Source organism: Cnephaeus nilssonii, assembly GCF_951640355.1.
Source record: "Cnephaeus nilssonii genome assembly, chromosome: 17".
Classification (NCBI taxonomy): Eukaryota; Metazoa; Chordata; class Mammalia; order Chiroptera; family Vespertilionidae; genus Cnephaeus; species Cnephaeus nilssonii.
Genome location: NC_137088.1, coordinates 45062913 through 45087713, shown reverse-complemented (window position 1 = coordinate 45087713; position 24801 = coordinate 45062913). Strand labels below are relative to the sequence as shown.

At 38.3% G+C, this 24801-nt stretch overlaps 1 protein-coding gene across 1 annotated transcript in view; it reads left to right on the top strand.

The window, feature by feature from the left end:
- DNAH12 (dynein axonemal heavy chain 12) overlaps positions 1–24801 on the top strand; it is a gene marked incomplete at both ends in the record, with an annotated part of 220130 nt that overhangs the window by 95385 nt on the left and 99944 nt on the right. The window contains 7 exons of the mRNA XM_079795396.1: positions 305–488; positions 622–762; positions 6954–7037; positions 7559–7747; positions 10752–10871; positions 12995–13183; positions 21856–22007. Coding sequence (XP_079651522.1) covers positions 305–488; positions 622–762; positions 6954–7037; positions 7559–7747; positions 10752–10871; positions 12995–13183; positions 21856–22007 — 1059 coding nt within the window. The remainder of the gene's footprint in view (positions 1–304; positions 489–621; positions 763–6953; positions 7038–7558; positions 7748–10751; positions 10872–12994; positions 13184–21855; positions 22008–24801) is intronic.

The window sequence follows — 24801 nt, the reverse complement described above, 5'->3', positions numbered from 1 at the left end:
CTCTCCTTAGAAGGACCCAAAACATTTTTAATTTATTTTAAGAGTATACAATTATTAAATTTTCATTTGAAGATTTTTATGATATTCTCTTTTGTAGATAATGGTATTAATGTAGAGAATTTGATTTAGAGATCAACCAGTTCAGAAGTTAAGTGTATTTTCCTCATGTCTGAGAAAAATTCATATGATTTCAAAAATTATATATAGTAATTAGGGTAAAATTTTACATACCACTATATAGGCAAATAATTTAATTGACTATTATTTTTAGAGTTATTGTATAATTACTTCTCTTCCTTAATAGTTTTATGTTAGTAGGAGAACCTTTTGCTGCTAAGACAGAAGTTCTGCATGTGCTGGCTGATACTCTAACTCTTATGCATGAACGTGGCTATGGAGAGGAAGAAAAGGTCACTTATAGGACTGTAAACCCCAAATCCATTACTATGGGCCAACTTTTTGGACAGTTTGACCCAGTATCTCATGAGGTAATGTATAGTATAAACATTCTCAACTCTTATTGACAATGCACATTAAACCAAGAGATTTTAAATGTTTTCATATAATCACTTTGTAGTTCTATATAGGAAGCTTTCCAATTTTTCATTTTTTCCTCCTCAGTGGACTGATGGTATTGTGGCTAACACTTTTAGAGAATTTGCCTTATCAGAAACACCTGACCGGAAATGGGTTGTATTTGATGGTCCCATTGACACTTTGTGGATAGAGAGCATGAACACAGTATTGGATGATAATAAAAAGGTAAAATCATCACGATTAAAAACAAGACATGCACAATATGAATATAACTAACACTACTGAATTATAAACTTAAAAATGGTTAATATGATAACTTTAATGTATTTTTTACCACAATTTTAAAAAGCCAAAGCATGTTGTAAGTTCAACAACTAATCACCTAGGACTGTATATTTGAAATAAATGATGCAGAGAATTGCATAACTTTATAAATGGTCTTTTCAATGACAATTTTTTTTCAGTAAATTCTTTGCTTAATTTTTATAGAATAAAAGTATATTGTATTAAATTACTATGTTAGCAGGAAGGCATAGTAATGTAATAGTTGATAATAATTTGTAAAGTAACTGTAGACCTATGGTTTCTTCAGCACTTTAAATTAATATTTTAGGAAAAAAGAAAAGGACTGTATTCTTTTTTGAAAATTGATGCTGTATGTGGTATATTACCTTAGAATCTATAACATATACAAAAGAACTAGAAAGTGGAAGACTTCTAGTATTTATTTTAATTGAGAGAGAACATACATACAGTATAAAACTTTAAGTTTCAATTCTATGTGTTTTTTTACATAAGTGTACCCTCACATTGTTACAGAAAACCAGAGAAGAACCAAGCAACACTTAGAGAGATGGAGTTACATTTATTATTATTATTATTATTATTACGCATGGGCCCAGAGGAAAATGTCTCTCAAATTCTGGGCCAAGTCACACAGGAAGTTTCTTGTATTTATACCTTTTTACCCTTTTTGTCTCCCAAATATGGGGTTTTCCTGTCCCCTTTGCAAGTTCTTAAAGAGCCCCTATGTGCTGGGGCTTTGAGACCTCAACCAAAGGCTTGGCCTGGTGCCAGCACTGATAACTTCATCTGGGGAAGGTTTTATGGCCTCTCTGAAATGGGAGTAGTCTTATTTTCCTTATTATTTAAGCAAGCAAGCATTTACAGAAGCCAAAATATCAGGGTTAAAATTTCAAACAGCAGTTTTTATATAAGATGGATGCTTCAACATAACTATCACCTAGGTAAAGATGCCTAAAATTTCTTGTATCTTACAAAGTTAACTCACGTTCCTTCCCAATCAGTATACCCCAGGAGCAATAACTATTCTGACTTCTACTGTGATCAATTAGTTTTGCTGGTTCTTGAACTTCATGGAATGGAATTATACTCTTAAGTGTTTCCTTTTTTTAAGTCAGTATAGTATCTGTGATATTCATGTTGTTATAGTTCCATTTTATTTATTTATTCTTTTTATGTATGTGTTTATATTCTACTGTATGAATATACCACAATTTATTTTCATATTTACATGAAATTACTATACCACTAAACAAGCAAATTAATTTAATTAGCATTCAAACATATACTTTAGTACTTTATCATAGGTGGTTGGTCATTTATTCATATTCTTTCTTTCATATATTTAGTCATATTGATTGGGGAGGAAACAGAGAAGATACAGTGATGATTCACAAGAGAGGGGTTAACCAGCAGAGACAAGTCTAAGAATTCATAGCCAGGTAGAAGGATTATTTCATATTGGATAAGAGAGAAGCAGTAAAGGATAGATATAGACAAAGGTGAATGTATGGATTTGATAGTGGAAATTTGAAGAAAAATCTTTTTGGTTATTTATTTTTATTTTGTGAAGTTGCAGGCCCTATTTCTTTGCACACTTGAGGAGAAAAGGGAAGATTTAAATTAGCCATTTGGAAAATGGGGAAGAGAGCTGTCTAGGAAACTATAGAAGCATACCAGAGTGTTACTGAGAACCTGATTGAGTTGAAGACCATGAATTAGTAGTAGTAGTGCCAAGGTCTGCCTTTGTGAGATTTTCTTTAAGAGTGTAAGTGGTTTGGGTGTGTGTGTGTGTGAATAATGTTGCTTGACTGGAAATACAGGAAGACTTTAAAGATATTGGCATGAGAATGGTAGAAGTGCTAGACCAAAGAACAGAAGTTGCTTAATAATGGAGGAAGTGAGAACAACAGGGATATGAAAATGAAGAGCAAGGGGAAAAAGGAGACATATGCAATACTTTAAAAAATAAAACATAAAAGAAAATAAAGAGCAAGTGTGGTATAAGTTAATGAGCAAGAGAGTTGGATGGGTGGGAGTCTGTGGGCAGAAATTGGGATGCTCGAACTTAGTATTTTAGAATATTTAGTGTTTCAGTAGAGAAGGCCCCAGGTATATAAGTGGATGGTTGGAGTGGAGTAGGATAATAAGTGAAGACCAGGTGGTCAAGGGTCCAAGTTTTATGAGATGCTCCCCCACTTAGCACTGGTTAAGGCCAGAGTTATAGGAGAAAGAAGATTAAACCAAGTACCGAAGGCTGTAGCTAATAGGGGGGAGGGAGGATGATTGGGTGTTGGTGAGTGACAGCAGTAAGCAGGGGTTGTCAAAAGAGCAAGGATTGTACTAGAGGGTGGAGTAGAAGTATTTGAGAAACAGCATGAGGGTATGAGGAGAAGGCTGATTCTACCTCCCAAATTTTTAGCAAGTAGAAGAATGTTTGCTGAAATAATCTGTTGGAAAGTTAATAGTATTCTAGACTAGCACTGTCCAATAGAACTTTCTGCAATGATATAAATATCTGCACTGTCCAACAAGGTAGCCATTAGTTCCATGTGGCTTATTGAGTATTTACTCACATATTGAGCATCTGAAATGTGGCTTAGTACAATTGAAGAACTGACTTTAAATTTTTAAAAATGTAATTAGTTAAAATCTATAATAATAAAAGCGTAATATGCTAATTAGACCAGACATCCTTCTGGACGACCTTCCAGACAAAGCCGGGGCTTCAAGGGAAGCCCGGGGAAGGAAGGCCTACCCTTGCACGAATTTCATGCATCTGGCCTCAAGTTAAATATAAATAGCCACATATGATTACTGGTTAACACATTGGACAGTCCAGGTCTAGACCATTTATTTATAAGCAGATTCAGAAATGTTAAATGCCATGTTATCTACACTAATAAAAGAGAAACATACAAATTGACCATCACTCCACTACGCCCACCAGCCAATCAGGAGGGAATATGCAAATTAGAAGGACAAATATGGCAGCCGCCCAGCAGCTCCAGGCCTGGAGTGGCCTGGCGGGGCAGGATGCCTGCTATGAGAGGGAGGGTGGGGGGCAAAGGGATCTACAGGAGCAGCACTCCAGCCACAGCAAAGACGAAGACTGCAGACTCCGGAGTCTGCAGCAAAGATGAAGATGGAAGACAGCAGACTCCTGCCTGAGTCTGCAGTGAAGATGGCAGACTCTGGCCGGAGTCTGCTGCAAAGGCGGCAGACTCCAGCTGGAGCGAAGGCCCGGGTCCCAGGTGCCGGAGGAAACTCGTGCTGGAAGCCAAGGGAAGGAAGGCCTATTGCACGAATCTCTTCGTGCAACAGGCCTCTAGGAATATTATGAAAATACTAGAAGTCCAATGCACAAAATTCGTGCAAGAATAAGCCTTCCTTCCCCCAGCTGCCGGCACCAGCTTTCCTCTGGCACCCAGAACCCGGCCTTCCCTTGCATCCCCGGCTTCATCCAGAAGGTCATCTGGAAGGATTCCAGGAGGACATCCAGTCTAATTAGCATATTACCCTTTTATTAGTATAGACTAGAAGCCCAGTGCACGAAATTCGTGCACGGCGGGGGGTTGTCCCTCAGCCCAGCCTGTACCCTCTCCAATCTGGGACTCCTAGAGGGATGTCCGACTGCCCGTTTAGGCCCGATCCTGGCGGGATCGGGCCTAAACGGGCAGTCGGACATCCCTCTCACAATCCAGGACTGCTGGCTCCCAACTGCTTGCCGGCCTGCCTTCCTGATTGCCCCTAACCGCTTCTGCCTGCCAGCCTGATCACCCCCTAACCACTCCACTGCCAGCCTGGTTGATACTTAACTGCTCCCCTGCCAGCCTGTTTGCCCCCAACTTCCCTCCTCTGCCGGCCTGGTCACCCCTAACTGCCCTCTCCTGCAGGGTTGATCACCTCCAACTGCCCTCCCTTGCAAGCCTGGTCCCTCTCAATTGCCCTCCCTTGCAGGCCGGGTGCCTCCCAACTGCCCTCTCCTGCTGGCCATCTTGTAGTGGCCATCTTGTGTCCACATGGGGGCAGGATCTTTGACCACATGGGGGCAGCTATATTGTGTGTTGCAGTGATGATCAATCTGTATATTACTCTTTTATTAGATAGGATAGAGGCCTGGTGCATGGGTGGGGGCCAGCTGGTTTGCCCTGAAGGGTGTCACAGATAAGGGTGGGGGTTCCCTTGGGGTGTGGGGCGGCCTGAGCGAGGGGCCTATGGTGGTTTGCAGGCCGGCCACGCCCCCTGGCAACCCAAGGGGAGGCCCTGGTATCTGGAATTTATTTTCCTTCTACAATTGAAACTTTGTAGCCTGGGGCGGCAGCCATTTTTATAGCAGTTAATTCACCTTTTACAATTGAAACTTTGTAGCCTTAAGCGGGTGAGCCCGGCCAGGGTGTGCGGAAAGCTTTGCTTCCCCTGTTGCCGCCGGCAACCCTGGCCTGCTCTCTCAAGCTCCATTCTGCCGCCATTTGTTTGAATTTGTTTACCTTCTATAATTGAAACTTTGTAGCTTGAGTGGAGGCTTAGGCCTGCAATGGCTATGGAAAGCTTGGCTTGCTCTGTTACCTGGGAAACCTTGCTCTCTGTGGCTGTAGCCATCTTGGATTGGGGTTAATTTGCATACTCGCCCTGATTGGCTGGTGGGCGTGACTTGGCTGGTGGGCATGGCTTATGTAGTGGAGTGATGGTTAATTTGCATATTACCATTTTATTAGAGAGGATTAACTTTATGTCAACAATCTATACTAATTAAAGGATAATATGCTAATTAGACCGGATAGACTGGACATCTTCCTGACATCATTCCGGACATCCTTCCTGACAAAGCCGGGGCCCAGGTGGCGCCGCCCAGGTCCCAGGCAGCACAGCCTAGGGTTCTTGGTGCCTGTGCTGGCCCAGGTGGAGATGCCCAGGGTCCTGGTGCCGGCCCGGGCGAAGCCACCTGGGGTTCCAGGTGCCAGCCCGGGCGAAGCCAGGCCAGGTCCTGGGTGCCTGAGGCCGGACCGGGTGAAGCCGGTGTGGGTCCCAGGTGCCTGCGGTTGGCCTGAGTGAGGTCAGCCTGGGTCCCGGGTGCCTGCGGCTGGCTAGAGGGAGGGAAGCCTGGGTCCCAGGTGCCTGCAGCTGGCCAGAGGGAGGAAAGCCCAGTCTTGGTTGCCTGCGGCTGACCAGAGGAGGGAAGCCTGTGTCCCAGGTGTGGGGGCCAAGGCAGAAGCGGTTAGGGGCAATTAGGCAGGCAGGCGAGCAGTTAGGGGCATCAGGCAGGCAGGCAGGAGAGTGGTTAGGAGCCAGCAGTCCCGGATTGCAAGAGGGTGCAGGCTGGGCTGAGGGACCTCCCTCCCTCCGTGCATGAATTTCATGCACTGGGCCTCTAGTTGACATATAACTAGATAGGGACAAAACTGGAACTACAGTTGTAATGGTAGAGGCGGAGAAGAAATACTGAAAAATAAATGAATAGGAAGAATTTAAGAGACTTAGTAATGAAATTAACTTGGAATATCAGTAATTAATAATTATTATTAAGTTATTAAAACCTGATAATTCCAAAGTTAGAAGCCAAAGATATTAAGAAGACAGAATGGCTTTAGTAATAATGAACAAGAAAGGAGTTTTGCAGAAAGGGAGAAGTTGATAAATTTAATTTTACATATTTGATTAAAAAGGAATATTTTAGATTAAAAGGGACCAAGGGGGCATAGCAGACACAATTCATGGTCATTGATTGAATTTTGGTTTTAATAAATCAGTTGAAAAGACATTTCTGGCACAATTGAGAAAATTTGAATATTGGGTAAGTTGATGATATTAAGGCATTATTGGTAATTGTGTTAGATGTGATCATATTGTGGTGATATAGAAAAGACTTTATTTTTTAGATGAATATTGGAATATAAAATGTCATGGTATGTAATGATCTTTAAAATAATTTTTTTAAAAGAAGAAAATATGGCAAAATGTTAACATTGATAAATCTAGGAGATAGGTATATGAGTATTCATATTAACTTGTTACATCATATCACATATATTACCTTATAAGTAAAATAGATTTTTTATTTGAGAAGTTTGAAAAATTTTTACATAAACATTTGAAAAAATAATTGTTTTTAGCTTTGCCTTATGAGTGGAGAAATCATTCAAATGTCCCCTCAAATGAGCCTAATCTTTGAAGCAATGGACCTTTCCCAGGCCTCAGTAAGTTCATAATTTACTATAACAGTAGTTTGTTTGTTTATTAATTTATTTATTTAATCAATAGTGTTTTTATTATGTTTCAGAAGATGAGTTAGACACTAGAAATACAAAGATGAATAAGACACAGTGTATGCTCATTTAGGGAAGACGAGAAGCATGCTAATAAATAATCCCAATATAGAGCTACATGTAAGTGCTCTAAGAATGTGGAGGGGGTGTGTGCCCAGGAAGGGTATGGAAAACATTTGAGTGTTTGATCTGGTTTTGAGAGGTAAGACTTCTCCAGGGAGATTGTTTGGGGCTGGGCATTCCAAATCATGACAAGATATAAAGACCTGAACCAAGGCATGCCTGGGGAACTGTAACTTTAAATAGTTCAAATAGTATGTGAGGTTATAGAGAAAGACAGGAGCCAGATCATGAAGGGCTTTATAAGTCATGCAAAGTAGTAGTTAATAACTTACAGGTATTACTGCTATAAGAGCAACAATAGAAAAAGAAAATGTGCCTTTTTTCTCTAGCCCGCCACTGTAAGCCGCTGTGGCATGATTTATTTGGAACCCTCACAATTAGGATGGGAACCGCTTGTGTCTTCATGGTTGAGTTCACTGAAGGGACCTTTACAGGAACATGATCATCAGGCTCTTCTGAGAGGACTTTTTGACTGGTTAATATGGCCCTCTTTAAAGCTTCGTAAGAAACAATGCAAGGTAACACTATTGTTCTCTGACCCATTGAAATTTGTTTAGGGAGCTGAGTGAATAGGTGAAGGGATTAAGAAAAAACTTAAAGAAAAAAAATTTTTAAGAAGTTATTGATACAGACAACAGTATAGTGATTACCTGAGGGAAAGGGGAAGTGGGGGCTGACAGAAGAGGATAAAGGGGGGATAAATGGTGACAGAGGAGACTTGACCTTGGGTGGTGAACACAAAATACAATATACAGATGATGTATTATAGAATTATACACTTGAAACCTATATAATTTTACTAACCAATGTCACTCCAAAAAATTCAATTAAAAAGAAAAAGACGTTAGCAGGGCCGCGCTTCCTCTGGAAGCTATAAGGGAGAGCCTTTCCTTACCTCTTTCAGCTTCTTTTGGCTTTGGATATTACTTGTCTTGTAGCTATATAACTCTAAGTCTCTTCCTTTATGCTTACCTGGTTTTCTACTCTGTCTGTCTCTCCACTGTATGACTCATAAAGATTGAGGACCTTGAATTTAAGGTCTATCAAATAATTCAGAATATTCTCCTCATCTTGAGATTCTTAATTGCATCTTCAAAGACACTTTTTGCAAATAAGATGACATTTATGAGTCCATGGGATTAATTAGGACATGGGCAAAAAATCTGTTGGGGGACCAAAATTCAACCCATCACATACATATACACACAGACACACATGCACACACATTTGTTTCTTACATATAAATAAATACAGAGTGGGGCAAAGTAGGTTTCCAGTTGTGAGTACGTGAAACAGTTTATTGTATAAATATTTATAAATTATTACATTGTTTTTCATATGAACAACTAGAAACCTTCTTTTGCCCCACACTGTATATTGATCTAGCAAAGACAAAGGGTATTCATTCAGTAGATTTCTTTATCCTAAAATATTATTTATAAGATAGGAAAAATATTTTGCATTAAAGGAAAACTATAAAAAATTCTACTTTATGAAGATTCTGTACAATGTCTTTATAGAGAAAATATACAGATAAAGTCACTTTTCAGTTCTTGTATTTTAAAGCTCTAATACTATATATTGTAAATAATATAAAATACACTTCTGAGTGATGGATTTTATTCTTATAATTCATTCCCATATTTTCCACATTCAGTTAGTCCCCAAGATCTATGGATTTTCCCTCCTTGCTAACTTTTACATTTGCCATCTTCTCTCCATCCCAGTTCCTCTGATCACCCACTTCTACCTATTAGTAACCTTTGTTCTGACCTTAATCATTTTCTTTTTTTGTTTTGTTAATTTCTTTATTGGTGAAGGTGTTACATATGTGTTCTTATTCCCCCATTCATGCCCTCACCCTCTTGTTGTCTGTGTCCATTTGTTAGCCTTATAATATAAGGCTTATATGCATGCATACAAGTCCTTTGGTTGATCTCTCCCCTTTGCCCCCACCCTCCCCTACCTTCCCTCTGAGGTTTGACGGTCTGATTGCTGCTTCTCTGTCTCTGGAGCTATATTTGTTCATCAGTTTATGTTGTTCATTATATTCCATAAATGAGTGAGATCATGTGATATTTATCTTTCTCTGACTGGCTTATTTCACTTAGCATAATGCTCTCCAGTTCCATCCATGCTGTTGCAAATGGTAGAAACTCCTTTTTTACCACAGCGTAGTATTCCATTGTGTAAATGTACCACAGTTTTTAATCCACTCATCTGCTGATGGGCACTTAGGCTGTTTCCAAATCTTAGCTATTGTAAATTGTGCTGCTATGAACATAGGGGTGCATATATGCTTTCTAATTGGTGTTTCTAGTTTCTTGGGGTATATTCCTAGAAGTGGGATCACTGGGTCAAATGGGAGTTTTTAGTTTTTTGAGGAAACTCCATACTGTTCTCCATTGAGTGGCTGCACCAGTCTGTATTCCCACCAGTAGTGTACGAGGGTTCCTTTTTCTCCGCATCCTCGTCAGCACTTGTCGTTTGTTGATTTGTTGATGATAGCCATTCTGACAGGTGTGAGATGGTACCTCATTGTCATTTTGATTTGCATCCCTCAGATGACTGACCTTAATCATTTTCTACTTGAATCAATACAATAGAGCTGCTCTGGTCCAGTCTACATCGGGTACCAGAATGAAGATTCCAAAACACAAATTCATTCCATTTACTCCCCTACTTAAAATCCTCCATTGTAACCCTCTTCTCTTAGCATGAAATCTTACCACAGGCTACAAAGCCTTTGAGAATCTGATACCTTTCTGCTTCTTAAGCCTTATTTCTTGCCACTCCTTTTTCACAACCTATTTTTCACAACCTACAAAATTCCCTTAATTCTGGGTCTGCTTCTATTTCCATTTCTGTGAATATAAAGTTTCTCCTGCCTTGAATGTCCTTCCTTTTAGCACCTGCCTAACTTTCTCCCCCCGCCCCCCAAATTTAGCTGAGTTATTACTTAATCTGGGAAGCCTTTCTTGATTTATTCCTCTCCCACTTCCCTTCTTGACCTCCTCCCTGGGTCTGGGCTAATTGTTTATCACAAGTACTCTAGTAGCCTTCCCCCACCCTGGTACTTCCTCTGCCTTGTCAGTATCACCCCATATTACTTTTGTCCATTTAACTTCAATAACACTACTTTTCAGATAGTGTGTGTTCTATATCTCCTAGCTTGGTATATAGGTATAACATGTTTTTTATAAGTGTTTGTTGAATAAATAAATGAATGTATGGCAGTTAGAGACTTTATTTCTGCTACCCCTAGAACACTGTTTATTCTCTTACAGTAGCTAATTTTTATTTCTTAGAGAGTTTAGAATATGTTACGTATAACTATGTAATATGCTAAACCAAAATATTTGAGAGATGTATTTATCATGTATAGTTTAAATTCTTTATGTTTAAAAGTTATAAACACTTTATGAAAACCATATATGCTTTTATCAGTTTTAAAAATATTTATCTTCTTTTGCTTTTTAAATAAGATGAAAGAAAAGTATCATTTTTTTTTTCACTTTGCAGGAACTGATTCCTACAAGTGATAGCAATGCAGTTGTATCTCTCACACGCCTCTTTGAAGTACTCCTCTGTGACGTGGTAGAAAATGAGCCTACAAGCAAGCACCTTCATGTTTGGATTATGGTTGGTTTTATTCTTAATGTGGTATTTAATTACAGAATAAAATATGCCTCTGACAAAGGATACTTGTACTGAGAATGACATTGTAAGATCCAGAGCTGGTTTTTGATGAGCACTGAAAGAATAGCTGAAGACATTAAAGTTGCCCTGACCTGGTATTTTGGTTTAAAAAACACTTTCAAGAAAGTAAAATATGTCAAAACAAACCAAATCTACCCTGTAATTGATAAAATATCATAATTTGATAAACAATAAGGTGACTTAATATTAATCCAGGATGGACTTTAGGTGAATTGATTTTGTCTTAATCAAACCAGCATGCAGACTGCAAGAAGCTGGCTACAAACGACAAGAGTAGGCACACACCTGTTGGGTAGAGCATTGCTGGCAGAATCCATAGAGCACAGGGGTAGGGAGGATTCAGTCGTCCAGGATGGCTAATGTCTAGAAGTCAGAGAAAGCCAGAGAACATCACTCTGAGGGAGCCAAAGGAAAGAGGGGTTTCGCTCTCTTCCCTGGTGTATGCTACTTTCCCATCCACCCCCTTATTCCTGAAAGTCTTGATCTCCTTTACTCAGTCTACCTTCTCTTCTAATCTGGTAATGGCATTTCTTCCTGTTGTTTTCCCTTCATCTGTTGCCATAAAATTACCTCAGACATTTCACATTCCAGGGTTCCCTATTAACCATAATCTCTTCCTTTCCCCTCTCCCTTTGTCTTTATTTCCCTCCACTTTCAAAGAAATTGAACAGACATGTTTGAAATGTAATTTATTCATATCCCTTTTTCTCCCTAAGTTTGGAACTGCATTTCACAGAATTAGTTTTTAATATACTTTCATACATATCAGTGCTACCTTTCTATAAAATAAAAGTATCTTAGGAATAGTTTCCCTATGTAACCTTCATGTTATATATTTCCTGGAATTTTTCATTCTGTTGGTAAACTTAAACTCCCAAAATTATTTTAATGGTTCAGAATCATTTTTAGACAAATATAGGTCTATACCTGGCTGAAAATTTCCTCTTAAAATATATTTGATAGATGTTTAAACTAAATAAGGCATGTATACTGAGTAAAATTCGAAAGGCAGAAGTAGGTTTTCCATCCATACCAGTCCTCTAGCCACTCTCAGGCCAACTACTATTACCAGTGCCTAGGTAGCCTGCTAGAGGTATTTGATGCATACTTTGATGTGTATAAGTTTAAAAAATTTTTTTTTATTGATTTCAGAGAGGAAGGGAGAGGGAGAAAGATAGAAACATCAATGATGAGAGAGTCATTGACCAGCTGCTTCCTGCCCGTCCCCTATTGGGTTTGAGCCCACTACCTGGGCATGTGCCCTTTGATTAGAATCAAACCTAGAATCCTTCAGTCCACAGGCCGATACTCTCTCCACTGAACCAAACTGGCTAGAGCTATATAAATTTTTATATATGTTAGCATACCATCTATACTTATTTACATCTTTTCTCACAGTATATCTTGGAGATCATTCCATATCAGTAGAGTTATCTTCTTTCTTAACAGCTGCATGTATTCCAGTGTATGTAGCATAATCCAATTATACAGGCCCCAATTGAAGAACATTTTGGTTCCTTTTATTCCTTTGCTATCACAAATAATGCTGCAGTGAAATTTTTTGTACATATATCATTTTAACAGTTGGAAATATATTTCAGGATAAAGTCCTAAAAGAGAAATTCCTAGATCATTTGGCATGGACATTTTAAATTTAGATAACTATTGCAAGAGAAATGATTCTATATGATTTAGCTGTATTCCAGTAGATTTTATTTATAGATCTGATCTTTTCCAAGTTAACCAGGCCTAATATCTTAAATTGTAATTAATTCTTTAAAATTTTCTTTTAAATAATGAGTTTAAATTAAATATTTTTAATTGCATTTATTGGGGTGACATTGGTTAATAAAATTATACAAGTTTCAGGCACGCAATTCTACAATACATCATCTGTATATTGTATTGTGAGTTTACCACCCCAAGTCAAGTCTCCTTCCATCACTATTTATGCCCCCTTACCCTTCTTCAACTTCCCCTACCCCTTTTCCCTCTGGCAGTCACCATACTATTATCTGTTTTTTCTTGTTGTTTTTTACCAACAGGCTTGCTTTATGTTTTCTTTGATTTGGTCCATTGGAGGAAGTTGTGATACAAATGGTCGCATTATTTTTGATTCTTTCCTACGATCAATCATACTGGGAAAAATTGAAAGCAACCCAGTGCCTGATTCTGTGGGTAAATGGGAATGCCACTTTGATGAAAAAGGCTTGGTATATGATTACATGTATGAGGTATGATATAAAATTATTGTTATAATAAGCTATAAATCAGTCTTGGATCAGCAGGCAAAATTCCTGAGTTCCAATTCTAGAGTTATTTTATTTTTTAAATAAATCTTTATTGTTCAGATTATTAGAGTTGTTTCTCTTTTTCCCCCCATAGCTTCCCTCCACCTGGTTCCCACCTTACCCTCTGCCCTTACCCACCCCCCACTTTCCTCATCCATAGGTGTACGATTTTTGTCCACTCTCTTCCCGCACCTCTCACGCCCCATTCCCCCCAAGAATTGTCAGTCCACTCCCTTTCTATGCCCCTGATTGTATTATATTGACCAGATTATTCTGTTCATCAGATTTTTTATTCACTTGATTTTTAGATTCACTTGTTATAGATATGTATTTGTTGTTCATAATTTTTATCTTTTTTTCTTTATTTTTTTATTAAGGTATTATATGTGTACATATCTTACCATTGCCCCCCACACTCCACTCCCATACATGCCCTCACTCCCCAGAGTTTTGCGTCCATTGGTTATGCTTATATGCATGCATACAAGTCCTTCAGTTGATCTCTTATCTCCCCCACCTCTCCCTAACCTTCCCGCTGTAATTTGACAGTCTGTTTGATGCTTTACTGTCTCTGTATCTATCTTTTTGTTCAACAGTTTATAATGTTCTTTATTATCCATAAATGAGTGAGATCATGTGGTATTTTTCTTTCATTGACTGGCTTATTTCACTTAGCATAATGTTCTCCAATTCCATCCAGGTTGCTGCAAATGGTAAGAATTCCTTCTTTTTTATGGCAGCATAGTATTCCATTGTGTAGTTGTACCATAGTTTTCTGATCCAGTCATCTGCTGATGGGCACCTAGGCTGTTTCCAAATCTTAGCTATTGTGAATTGTGCTGCTATGAACATAGGGGTGCATATATCCTTTCATATTGGTGTTTCCAGTTTCTTAGGATACATAATTTTTATCTTTACCTTTTTCTTCTTCCTCTTCTTAAAGAATACCTTTCAGCATTTCATATAATACTGGTTTGGCTTTTTCTTATCTATGAAGCTCTTTATCTGACCTTCAATTCTGAATGATAGCTTTGCTGGGTAGAGTAATGTTGGTTGTAGTTTCTTGCTATTCATCACTTTGAATATTTCTTACCATTCCCTTCTGGCCTGTGTAGTTTCTGTTGAGAAATCAGCTGACAATCGTATGGGTGCTCCCTTGTAGGTAACTAACTGTTTTTCTCTTGCTGCTTTTAATATTCTCTCTTTGTCTTTTGCTCTTGGCATTTTAATTATGATGTGTCTTGGTGTGGTCCTCTTTGGATTCCTTTTGTTTGGGGTTCTGTGCGCTTCCTGGACTTGTAAGTCTATTTCTTTCAACAGGTGGGAAAGTTTTCTGTCATTATTTCTTCAAATAGGTTTTCAGTATCTTGTGCTCTCTCTTCTTCTGGCACCCCCATAATTCTGATGTTGGTACGCTTGAAGTTGTCCCAGAGGCTTCTTACACTATCTTCAACTTTTTGGATTCTTTTTTTCTTTTCCAGTTGGGTGTTTTTTGCTTCTTTGTATTTCAAATCTTTGACTTGATTCTTGCGATCCTCTAGTCTGCTGTTTGATCTCTATATTATTCTTTATTTCATTCAGTGTATGCTTAATTTCTAGTTGGTTCTTTTTTATATCCTCGAGGTTCTCACTAAATTTATTGGCCGTTTCTAGAAAATTTTTGAAAAACCTTATAATCGTGGTTTTGAACTCTATATCCAGTCGTTTGCTTTCCTCCTTTTCTTTCATTTGTGACCTGTTTCTTTGTCTCTACATTTTGGCTGCTTCCCTGAGTTGATAGAGTGGCTTTGTGTGTTAGGTGTCCTATAGGGCCCAGTAGCTCAGCCTCCCAGTTACCTGAGGTGGACACACTTGGTGCACCCTTTTGTGGGCTGTGTGCACAGTCTTGTTGTAGTTAAGCCTTGATTGTTGTTGGTATCACTGGGAGGAATTGACCTCCAGGCCAATTGGCTGAGGATCAGCTGTGTCTACAAAGGGAGAACTTCTGTGCTGGAGACACCCTTATGAGACAAGACTTGCTTCAGTGGGGCTTTGGTGCTCACTGAGTCTGTCCCCCAAGTGTGTCCCTTATGGATCTGAGGAGTTGTAATCTGGATGGCCCTACTCTGACCCCTGGGTACACTGGCTCTTGGATCTCCAAGGAGGTGCTAATTTAGCCTCTGCCTGAGGCCACCCAGCAGGAGCTACGGAGAGATCTGCAGATTCCTCTTCTTTGTTTGGACTTTGGAGGTGCCCAGATGAGGCCCATTTGTGAAGCAATGCAAGCTGCTGTGGGGCCTTGGGCCTTCTTTTAGATGTTCTGGGTCTCACTGACTAAGCTGCAGTTTGTTAGGTAAGTTTAGATTTCAAAGGACCAGGCCATTCATATGCAAAAGCCTCTGCACACAGCTTGGTTGGGGCGGGGTCTCAGGGTGGAGCAAACAGCAATGGCTTCCCATCAGCCCTGCCCTAAGAGGCCCCTGTGTCTCAGTGTCCCATGGTAATCGCTGCAAGCACCTCTGAGAGAAAGCTGCCCTCGAGTTCTGCCCGATGCCAGACAGTCCAGTTTCTCCCCGTGTGTGTCTGAGTTCCCAGAGTCTCGCCCAGAACTGGAGTTCAGAGCAGTTGGGAGCTTGTGTCTCCCTGTGGATTCAAAAAGCCAGCTGCGTACTCAGTTGCCAGCCTTCTCCGTGCGCGCCCTGGACCTCTGCACTTTACTTCTGCAGCTCCTCTGAGTCTCAGTGTGCTTTTCTCTTCCCTTCTAGTTTTAGAATTTCCACTTAGCCAACCTTCCTTTGGTTCTGGATGATATCCGTTTTGTCTTTCAGTTGTAGTTTTGAAGTGGTTGTGCGAGGCAGCAAGTTCAAGTGTTTACCTATGCCGCCACCTTGGTTTCTCCTCTAGTTATTTTGAATTGTGTGGTTAGCATTATAGTTTTTTCTCTTTAGTTTCTTCTCCTGTGACTTGTGGACAGACAGATAAACTTGCTTTAAGAATAGTTTATAATTTCAGATTTAAATTTAAGATATTTTCTCCACTTTTAAAATAATTTACAAAAGGATTATTTTAAACAGTAACCATTTGAATAATCATTTGATTCATGCAAATTTTTCTTAATAAAGTCATAAGATCTGGGATTTTTTACCTAAATCTCAAGGTTTCCTTTTTTTAAAAAATATATTTTATTGATTTTTTTACAGAGAGGAAGGGAGAGAGATAGAGAGTTAGAAACATCGATGAGAGAGAAGCATCAATCAGCTGCCTCCTGCACACCCCCTACCAGGGATGTGCCCACAACCAAGGTACATGCCTCTGACTGGAATCGAACCTGGGACCCTTCAGTCCGTAGGCTGACGCTCTATCCACTGAGCCAAACCGGTTTTGGCTAAATCTCAAGGTTTACAGATTAAGAAACAAACCTAGAGAGGCAATGGCCAGAAGAGTCAGGACTTGAACCTAGTTCTCTTGATTGCCAATGCAGAAATCTTTCCACAAAACCATTCTTAAAAACAAATTTTAAGAATATGACCAGAGTTTCATCCTCATTAGTCACAATGAGAAGTCAATAAAATAATTTCTAAAATTAAAAATCAAGAGTGATAACACAGCATATTCCTTAATAATTGGAGGAAAATACCAAAATATCCAGCTTAAAGAGCTAAATGTAGTTGCTGTTGGAAAGGAGAAAATGATAGTGAGAGGGTGACTGCTGGTGTTTTTTCAATTACAGTTGACATTCAGTATTATATTAGATTCAGGTGTACAGCATAGTGGTCATATAACTTACAAAATGATCTCTCCAATAGGTCTTGACCCCATACATATTTACAACAACATTATTGACTATATTACCTAAGCTGTACTTTACATTCCCCGTGAGTATTTTGTAACTACCAATTTGTACTTCTTAATCCCTTCACCTTTTTCACTCTATGTGATTTAGCTGTGTTCTAATAGATTTTATTCATAGATCTGATCTTTTCCAAGTAAGTTAACCAGGCCTTAATATATTAAACTAGAGGCCTGGTGCACGAATTCCTCGGCACCGGGACTGGTGGGGTCCCTTGGCCTGGCCCGTGGGAATCAGTGGACCTCTGTGCTGCCACAGCCCGGCCTTACTTTACCCGCCAGCTCATAGGGCTACAGCCTGCTGTCCGCATTGATCCTGCACAGCACGAAGTGGTGCGTGAAGCAACAGGTGGCAGTGGAGGAGCCTGTGCTGGGCACCACACAGCTCCTGCTCATCCCGGCCTCACTGCGCCTGCCTCTCTGATGTGCAGGGTAGTGTCCAAGGGAGAGGCTCACACCACAGTAGCTGCGCTTATCAGCCGTCAGCCCGGTGTCTGGCGCCCCTCTGTCAGCTGACCAGTGCTCCCGCTGTGGGGTGCACTGACCACCAGGGGGTAGCTCCTGCATTGAGCATCTGCCCCCTGGTGGTCAGTGCACATCATAGCTACTGGCCGGTCGCTTGGTCGTCCAGTCATCTCATCGTCCAGTCGCTTAGGCTTTTATATATACAGATTGCAATTAATTTTTTAAAAATGTCTTTTAAATAAATAGTTTCAATTAGCTCCCTAATCCCCTCCCATCTGGCAGCCATCAGTTTGTTTTCTGTATCTATGAGTTTGTTTGTGTTTTGTTTGTTTCGTATTTTAGAATTCACATATGAGTGAAATCATATGGTATTTGTCATTTTTACTCTGACTTTATTTTTGTTTGTTTTTAAAAAAATATTTTTATTGATTTTACAGAGAAAGGGAGAGGGGGAGAGAGAGAGAGAGAAACATCAATGATGAGAAAGAATCATTGACTGGCTGCTTCCTGCATGTCCCCCACTGGAGATCAAACCCCCAACCCAGGCATGTGCCTGACCAGGAATCCAACCAATCCAACCAATCAAACTGTGACCTCCTGAATAATAGGTCTATGCTCAACCACTGAGTCACTCGGGTCAGACCTGTCTTACTTTATTTAACATAATATCCTCTAGGTCCATCGATGTTGTTGCAAATGGCAAGATTTCCCTCTTTTTTATGGCTGAGTAATATTTCATTGTATATATATATATATATATATATATATATATATATATATGTGTGTGTGTGTGTGTGTGTGTGTGTGTATGTATATATATATATATATATGTATATATATATATATATATACATATATATATCCTCCTTTATCCATTCATCTATTGATAATACTTAGGTTGCTTCCATATCTTGGCTATTGAAAATAGTGGATGCTGCAATGAATATAGAGTTGCATGTGTGTTTTAGATTTCTTTGAATAAATATCCATAAATGGGTCATATGATATTTGCAAGTCCTAGCCACAGCAATTGGACAAAAATAGAATAAATAATTTACAAGTGCATATGGAACATTTTCTAGGTTAGATCATGTGTTAGACTACAAAAGAAGTATCAGTAATTTAAAAAGACTGAAATATATCAAGCATCTATTTCAACCATAATGTCTGAAACTAGAAATCAATTATAAGAAGTAAAACACACTTTTTAAAAATTCTGTGCTTTACTTCTTATAATTGACTAGAGGCCCGGTGCACGAAATCTGTGCATGGGGGCGGGGGATGTCCCTCAGTCCGGCCTGCATCCTCTCCAATCTGGGACCCCTTGAAGGATGTCCTTACTGCTGGTTTACAGGGATCAGGCCATGGCGGTGTGGCTAGCCTGGGTAAGGGGCTTTTTTTCTTTTCTTTTTCAGCGCCTCCTTGAGCGGAGGCAAGGGCTGGCTGGAAGCAGGTATCTGGGATTTATTTACCTTCTATAATTGAAACTTTGTAGCCTTGAGTGGAGGCCAGCCAGGGTGGGTGGAAAGCTTGGCTTCCTCCATCACCAGGGGCAACCCAAGCCTCCTGCTCACTCCAGCTCCATGGCCACCGCCAGCTTTGGTGGGTTAATTTGCATACTTGCTCCTGATTGGCTGGTGGGTGTAGCGGAGTGATGGTTAATTTGCATGTTTCTCTTTTATTAGTGTAGATTATTAGTGTAGATTTTTAATTATATTTCTAATTTTTTAGAAAGCTTCATGCTATTTTCCATTTCAGGCTCTCTGCCCATTTTTAAATTAGATTGTCTTTTTTTTTTAGGGGGAAATATTTTTTATTATATGTATGTCCCATCAATATGTAGATTATTTGTCTTTTTGGTGTTAAATTGCTTGAGTTCTTTATATATTTTGGATATTAACCTCTTACTGGATGTATCATTGGCAAATGTCTTCTCTCATTCAGCAGGTTGTCTATTTGTGTGTTTTTATGGTTTTCATTGCTGTGTAATAACTTTTTAGTTTGCTATAGCTCCATTTGATTATTTTTTCTTTTGTTTGCCTTGCCTGAGGAGACATATAAAAAATAAACAAAAAAATTACTAAGAGCTATGTCAGAGTTTACTGCCTATGTTTTCATCTATCTGTTTTATGGTTTCAGGTCTTACATTTAAATCTCTAATCCATTTTTAATTATCTTGTATATGCTGTAAGAAAGTGGTCTAATTATTTTTTTTGCATGTATCTGTCCAGTTTTCACAACACTATTTATTGAAAAGACTGTCTTTATTCCATTGTATATTTTTGCCTCCTTTGTCATAGATCAATTGACCATATAGGCCTGGGTTTATTTCCGGGTCTCTATTTTATCCTATTGAGCTATGTGTCTGTTTTTAAGCCAATATCATGCTGTTTTTATTACTGTAGCCTTGTAGTATAGTTTGATATCAGGTAGTGTGGTACCTTTAACTTTGCTCCTCTTTTTCAAGATTGTTTTGGCTACTTTGGGTCTTTTGTGGTTCCATGTAGATAGGATTACTTATTCTAGTTCTGTGAAAAATGCCACTGGTATTTTGATAGGGATTTCCCTGAATCTATAGATTGCTTTGTGTAGTATGGATATTTTAACAATGTTACTTCTCCCTATCCTTGAGCATGGTATATGCTTCTATTATTTGTATCTTCTTCAATTTCTTTCTTCAGTGTCTTACAATTTTAGGAGTACGGTTCATATATAACCTTGATTAAATTTATTTTTAGATATTTTATTATTTTTGGTGTAATTATAAATGGGACTTTATTTTTAATTTCTCTTTATGATGGTTTGTTATTAGTGTATAGAAATGCAACAGATTTCTGGACTATTTAGGGTTCTCTCCATATAGTGTCATGTCATCTACCAAAAAATGGCAGTTTTACTTCTTCTTTCCTAACTTAGATGCCTTTTACTTCTTCCTTTCTAATTTGGATGTTGTGTTTGTGTGTTTTACTTCTTATAATTGATTTCTAATTTCATACCATTGTGGTTGAAATAGATACTTGATATATTTCAGTCTTCTTAAATTACTGATACTTCTTTTGTAGTCTAACATGTGATCTATCCTAGAAAATGTTCTATGTGTACTTGAAAATTATTTATTCTATTCTTGTCCAGTTTCTGTGGCTAGGACTTGCAATACTGTGTTGAATAAAAGTGGTGAAAATAAATATCCTTGTCTTGTTCCTGATCTTAAGAAAAATGCTTTTAGGTTTTCACCATTGAGTATGATGTTAGTTGTGGGCTTGTCATGTTTTATTATGTTGAGATGTGTTGCCTCTATTTTCACCTTGCTGATGGTTTTGGTCATAAATGGATGTTGAATTTGGTCAAATGCTTTTTCTGCATTTATTAGTATGATCATATGCATTTTGTCCTTCATTATTTTAAAATGTATCTTTATTGTTGAAAGTATTACAGATGTCCTGTCTTTCCCCCCATTAACCCCTCTTCCACCACACTCCTGCCCTGCCCTCCCAGGCCTTCACTGCATTACTGTCAGTGTCCATGGGTTATGCATTGTTCTTCATATTGTTTAGGTAGTGTATCATATTTATTAATATGTGGATATTGAACCAACCTTGCAAATTAAGAATAAGTCCCACTTGATCATGGCATATAATCTTTTAAATTTATTTTGAATTTGGTTTGCTAACATTTTGTTGAGTATTTATGCATCTATGTTCATTGGGTAATCTATATATATAAAGAGGTAATATGCAAATTGTCCACTACGGTGTCACAGTAACGACCGCAGGTGGGCGGGGCTGCGCATATTTCCTTCTTATTGGCTGTGGGCACCACCATCTTTGTGATGGCATGAGGGTCAATTAGCATATTCCCTCTTTATTAGATAGGATATGAAAAAATGAATTCAAACTTTAGTAAATTATAACTTGAGTTACATCAGAGTGCTTCTCAAATAAATACTTGATATATGTCAAAGGACATCTTCAAGGCATTTTGGAAAGATTGGAGTGCTAAGAGAACATAGATGCAAAAATATCTGAAATTCTAGGTATGTTAAATTTGTGATAACTATTTCACTACATTCTTCAGATTATCATTGGAAAGGAAAATTAAAGAAAAATGTATTTCTTAAATTGGGTAGTGGATTCATGGATGTTTATTAAGTTGCTTTATGACTTAAAAATATTATATATCCTATTTTGAAGAAATCTGTTATTTCATACTAAAAAGCAGAAAGACTATTAGGTTTTTAAAAGTAAATATGATAACTGTGTTTAAAAGAAACTTTCGGATAGCAAGTGCATTGTTATAATATTTGAAACTTATTTCTCTTGTAGTTGAAAAACCGAGGTCGCTGGATCCATTGGAATGAATTAATTAAAAGTACTAATTTAGGAGATAAACGTACCAAGATTCAAGATATCATAGTCCCTACAATGGACACAGTTAGATATACATTTCTAATGAATTTGAGTATTACCTATGCGAAGTAAGAAATTCTTATAACATACACTTTAACCATAACAGTGTCATTCTAACAGGATCATAGGATATTTGAAGTAAGCTTTAAGGTCATTTATTTTCAGGTAACTGACTCCTTGGGAGACTGGCTAATTGACATGTCCATATTGACATCTGTTTCTAGTGGCACACCTAGAATCCAGGTTTTCTATTGCCTATTTCAAAGTGTTTGCCATCATACTTTGTTGCTTCATAAGCTGCCTTGTATTTCTTTTATTTGTAACAGACTAAAAATCAATGTTATTGCTAATAGGTATGCATTCTACTCAAAGATTCACTGTACTCCTGAGGTCAGACTAACTATGATCCACATTCTTCCATTACATTTAGCATTTTTCAAATATATCCTATTCTAGTTCTTCATAACTTAAGATGAACATGCAAAACCCAGACTTGAATCAGAAGAACACATCAAAAAAGAGTACATGAAACTGAATCAAAAGCCTAGCATGTACCATAAGCATATCCATACCAACTTCCTTAATAACGTTTTGGTAGTTATTTTTCTTTTAAAACATGAGGCATGATTTATTATTAATGCTATTTTGAATGAGAGAAGCTTACATAATTTGCATGAATGTAATGGCTTGTTGTTTATAAAAAACTTGTATCTGAATGAATTTTGTGACAGTTTTATCTTGTTTAATAAACAAAAACAGAAAAAATAGCTTATGAGGGAACATTATTTTATCCCTATTTTGTAGTTGCATTTTTGCATTTATTTATTTTTATTTGTTTATCATTTGAGAGAGAGAGAAACACTGATTTGTTGTTCCACTTATTTATACATTCATTGGTTGATTCTTGTACCTACCCCGACCAGGTATCAAACCCTGAACCTTGGCATATCAGGACGATACTAACCAACTAAGCTATCTGGACAGTGCTGCATTTTTGCATTTAGTGTCTAATATTTAAAACTTTCTTAGGCAAGGAAGGAACTTGCCAATTCTGAGGAATTCTAGTATAGTAATTTTTGTGTGCTATGAAACATTTGTCAGAATAAGTGAGTAATGTAAACATAGGGAAATCACATATTAGAATACATTTATTAAAATATTGAACAAATTTGGGCCTGGCTGGTTTGGCTCAGTGGTTGAGCATTGACCCATGAACGAGGAAGTCATGGTTTCATTCTTGGTCTGGGCACATGCCAGTTTGCAGGCTTGATCCCCAGTAAGGGGGTGTGTGGAAGGCAGCCAATCAGTGATTCCCTCCCATCATTGATGTTTCTATCTCTCTCCCTCTCTCTGAAATCAATAAAAATATATTTTAAAAATTGAACAAATTTGGTCCATAGTAGAAATACATATGCTTCTTTTTACTAAACCCTTGTCCAAGGAATGAGGATATTTTTTCCATTGATTTTCAGAGAGGGGAAGGGAGGGGTGGAAGAGAGAGAGGATCAAATCTGCAACCTAGGTGCCCTTAACTGGAATTCAAACCCACAACACTCTGGTATGGAAGCCAATGCTGTAACCACTGAGCAATGCCAGCCAGGGCCATGTGCTTCTTTATGAATCCTATATAATAAAAGCCTAATATACTAAGTGTCCGGTCACCTGGTCGTCCATTCAACAAATCAAAGCATAATATGCTATTGATATGCTAAGGCCGCTCAACCACTCGCTATGATGTGCACTGACCATCAGGGGATAGATAGTTGATCAGTCGACCAGTCACTATGATGTGCACTGACCACCAGGGGGTGGATGCTCCGGTAGGTTTGCTTAAGCTGGAGTCTGGCTGATTGGGACTGAGCGAGATGTGCTGGACATGCCCTGGAGCCCTCCTGCTGTCTCTCCCCAGCTGGCCAACCTCCCACGTCCTTCCCCAGCCCCATTTGTGCAGCGGTGGGGTCCCTCGGCATGACCTGCGCCCTCTCACAATCTGGGACTCCTCGGGGGTTGTTGGAGAGCTGGTTTTGGCCCAATCCCGCAGGCCAGGCCCAGGGACCCCACTGATGCATAAATTCGTACACTAGGCCTCTAGTACATTAAATAAGATCCAGTAGTGAGTCTGATGACTGTCATAATTTTGAAGAAATTATGGCATAAGTGATATTGAGTTGTCATTAACAATTATAATATTTAGTATAATATCTATGATTTCTACTGATAACAGACACACAGATACTATTAATACAATTACTCCATTTTAATTAAGGATAGTGAAAGCAAAGATATAACGTTTTTGTCATCCCAGTTCACAGATTCTCTGAATACTTTAAGAATTTCTTCAATTGACCCATAGACCCCAAGTTAAGAACAGTATTTTATTTATTAAAATTACTTTAATAAACAGTTTTTCTGAAGGCAAGAGTTATTCAGATTAGGACACATAGAAGAATTCAGGGGTTACTATAGTTGTAAAAGAACTTTAGTTTTATGTTTATACTTCAATGATAATTTTTAAAAGTAATACATATTAGCATAATTTAGGTTACTTAGATGACCTCTTCTAACAGAATGCTGCTGCTTAGTTTTGTGTTTGTCTTTATGTATTGTATAGTGCCAAATTACAGTATCACGCAATGTGACAGTATTTAATTTTTTGATTCAGTATTTCTCAAATTTGAAGTCCTTAGAGTTCTGTGAATATAAACTCATATGATTTTTTTCCTTTTCTAATTAGTTACGACTACTCAAGTATGAGAAGCCCTGCTTGAGAGCCCACTGAATAGAAAATTCCTTATAGTTTGCTTTTAGACAAGTATTTTCAGTTAGTAATTCTGACTTGATTCTAAAATGCTAAACATGTAT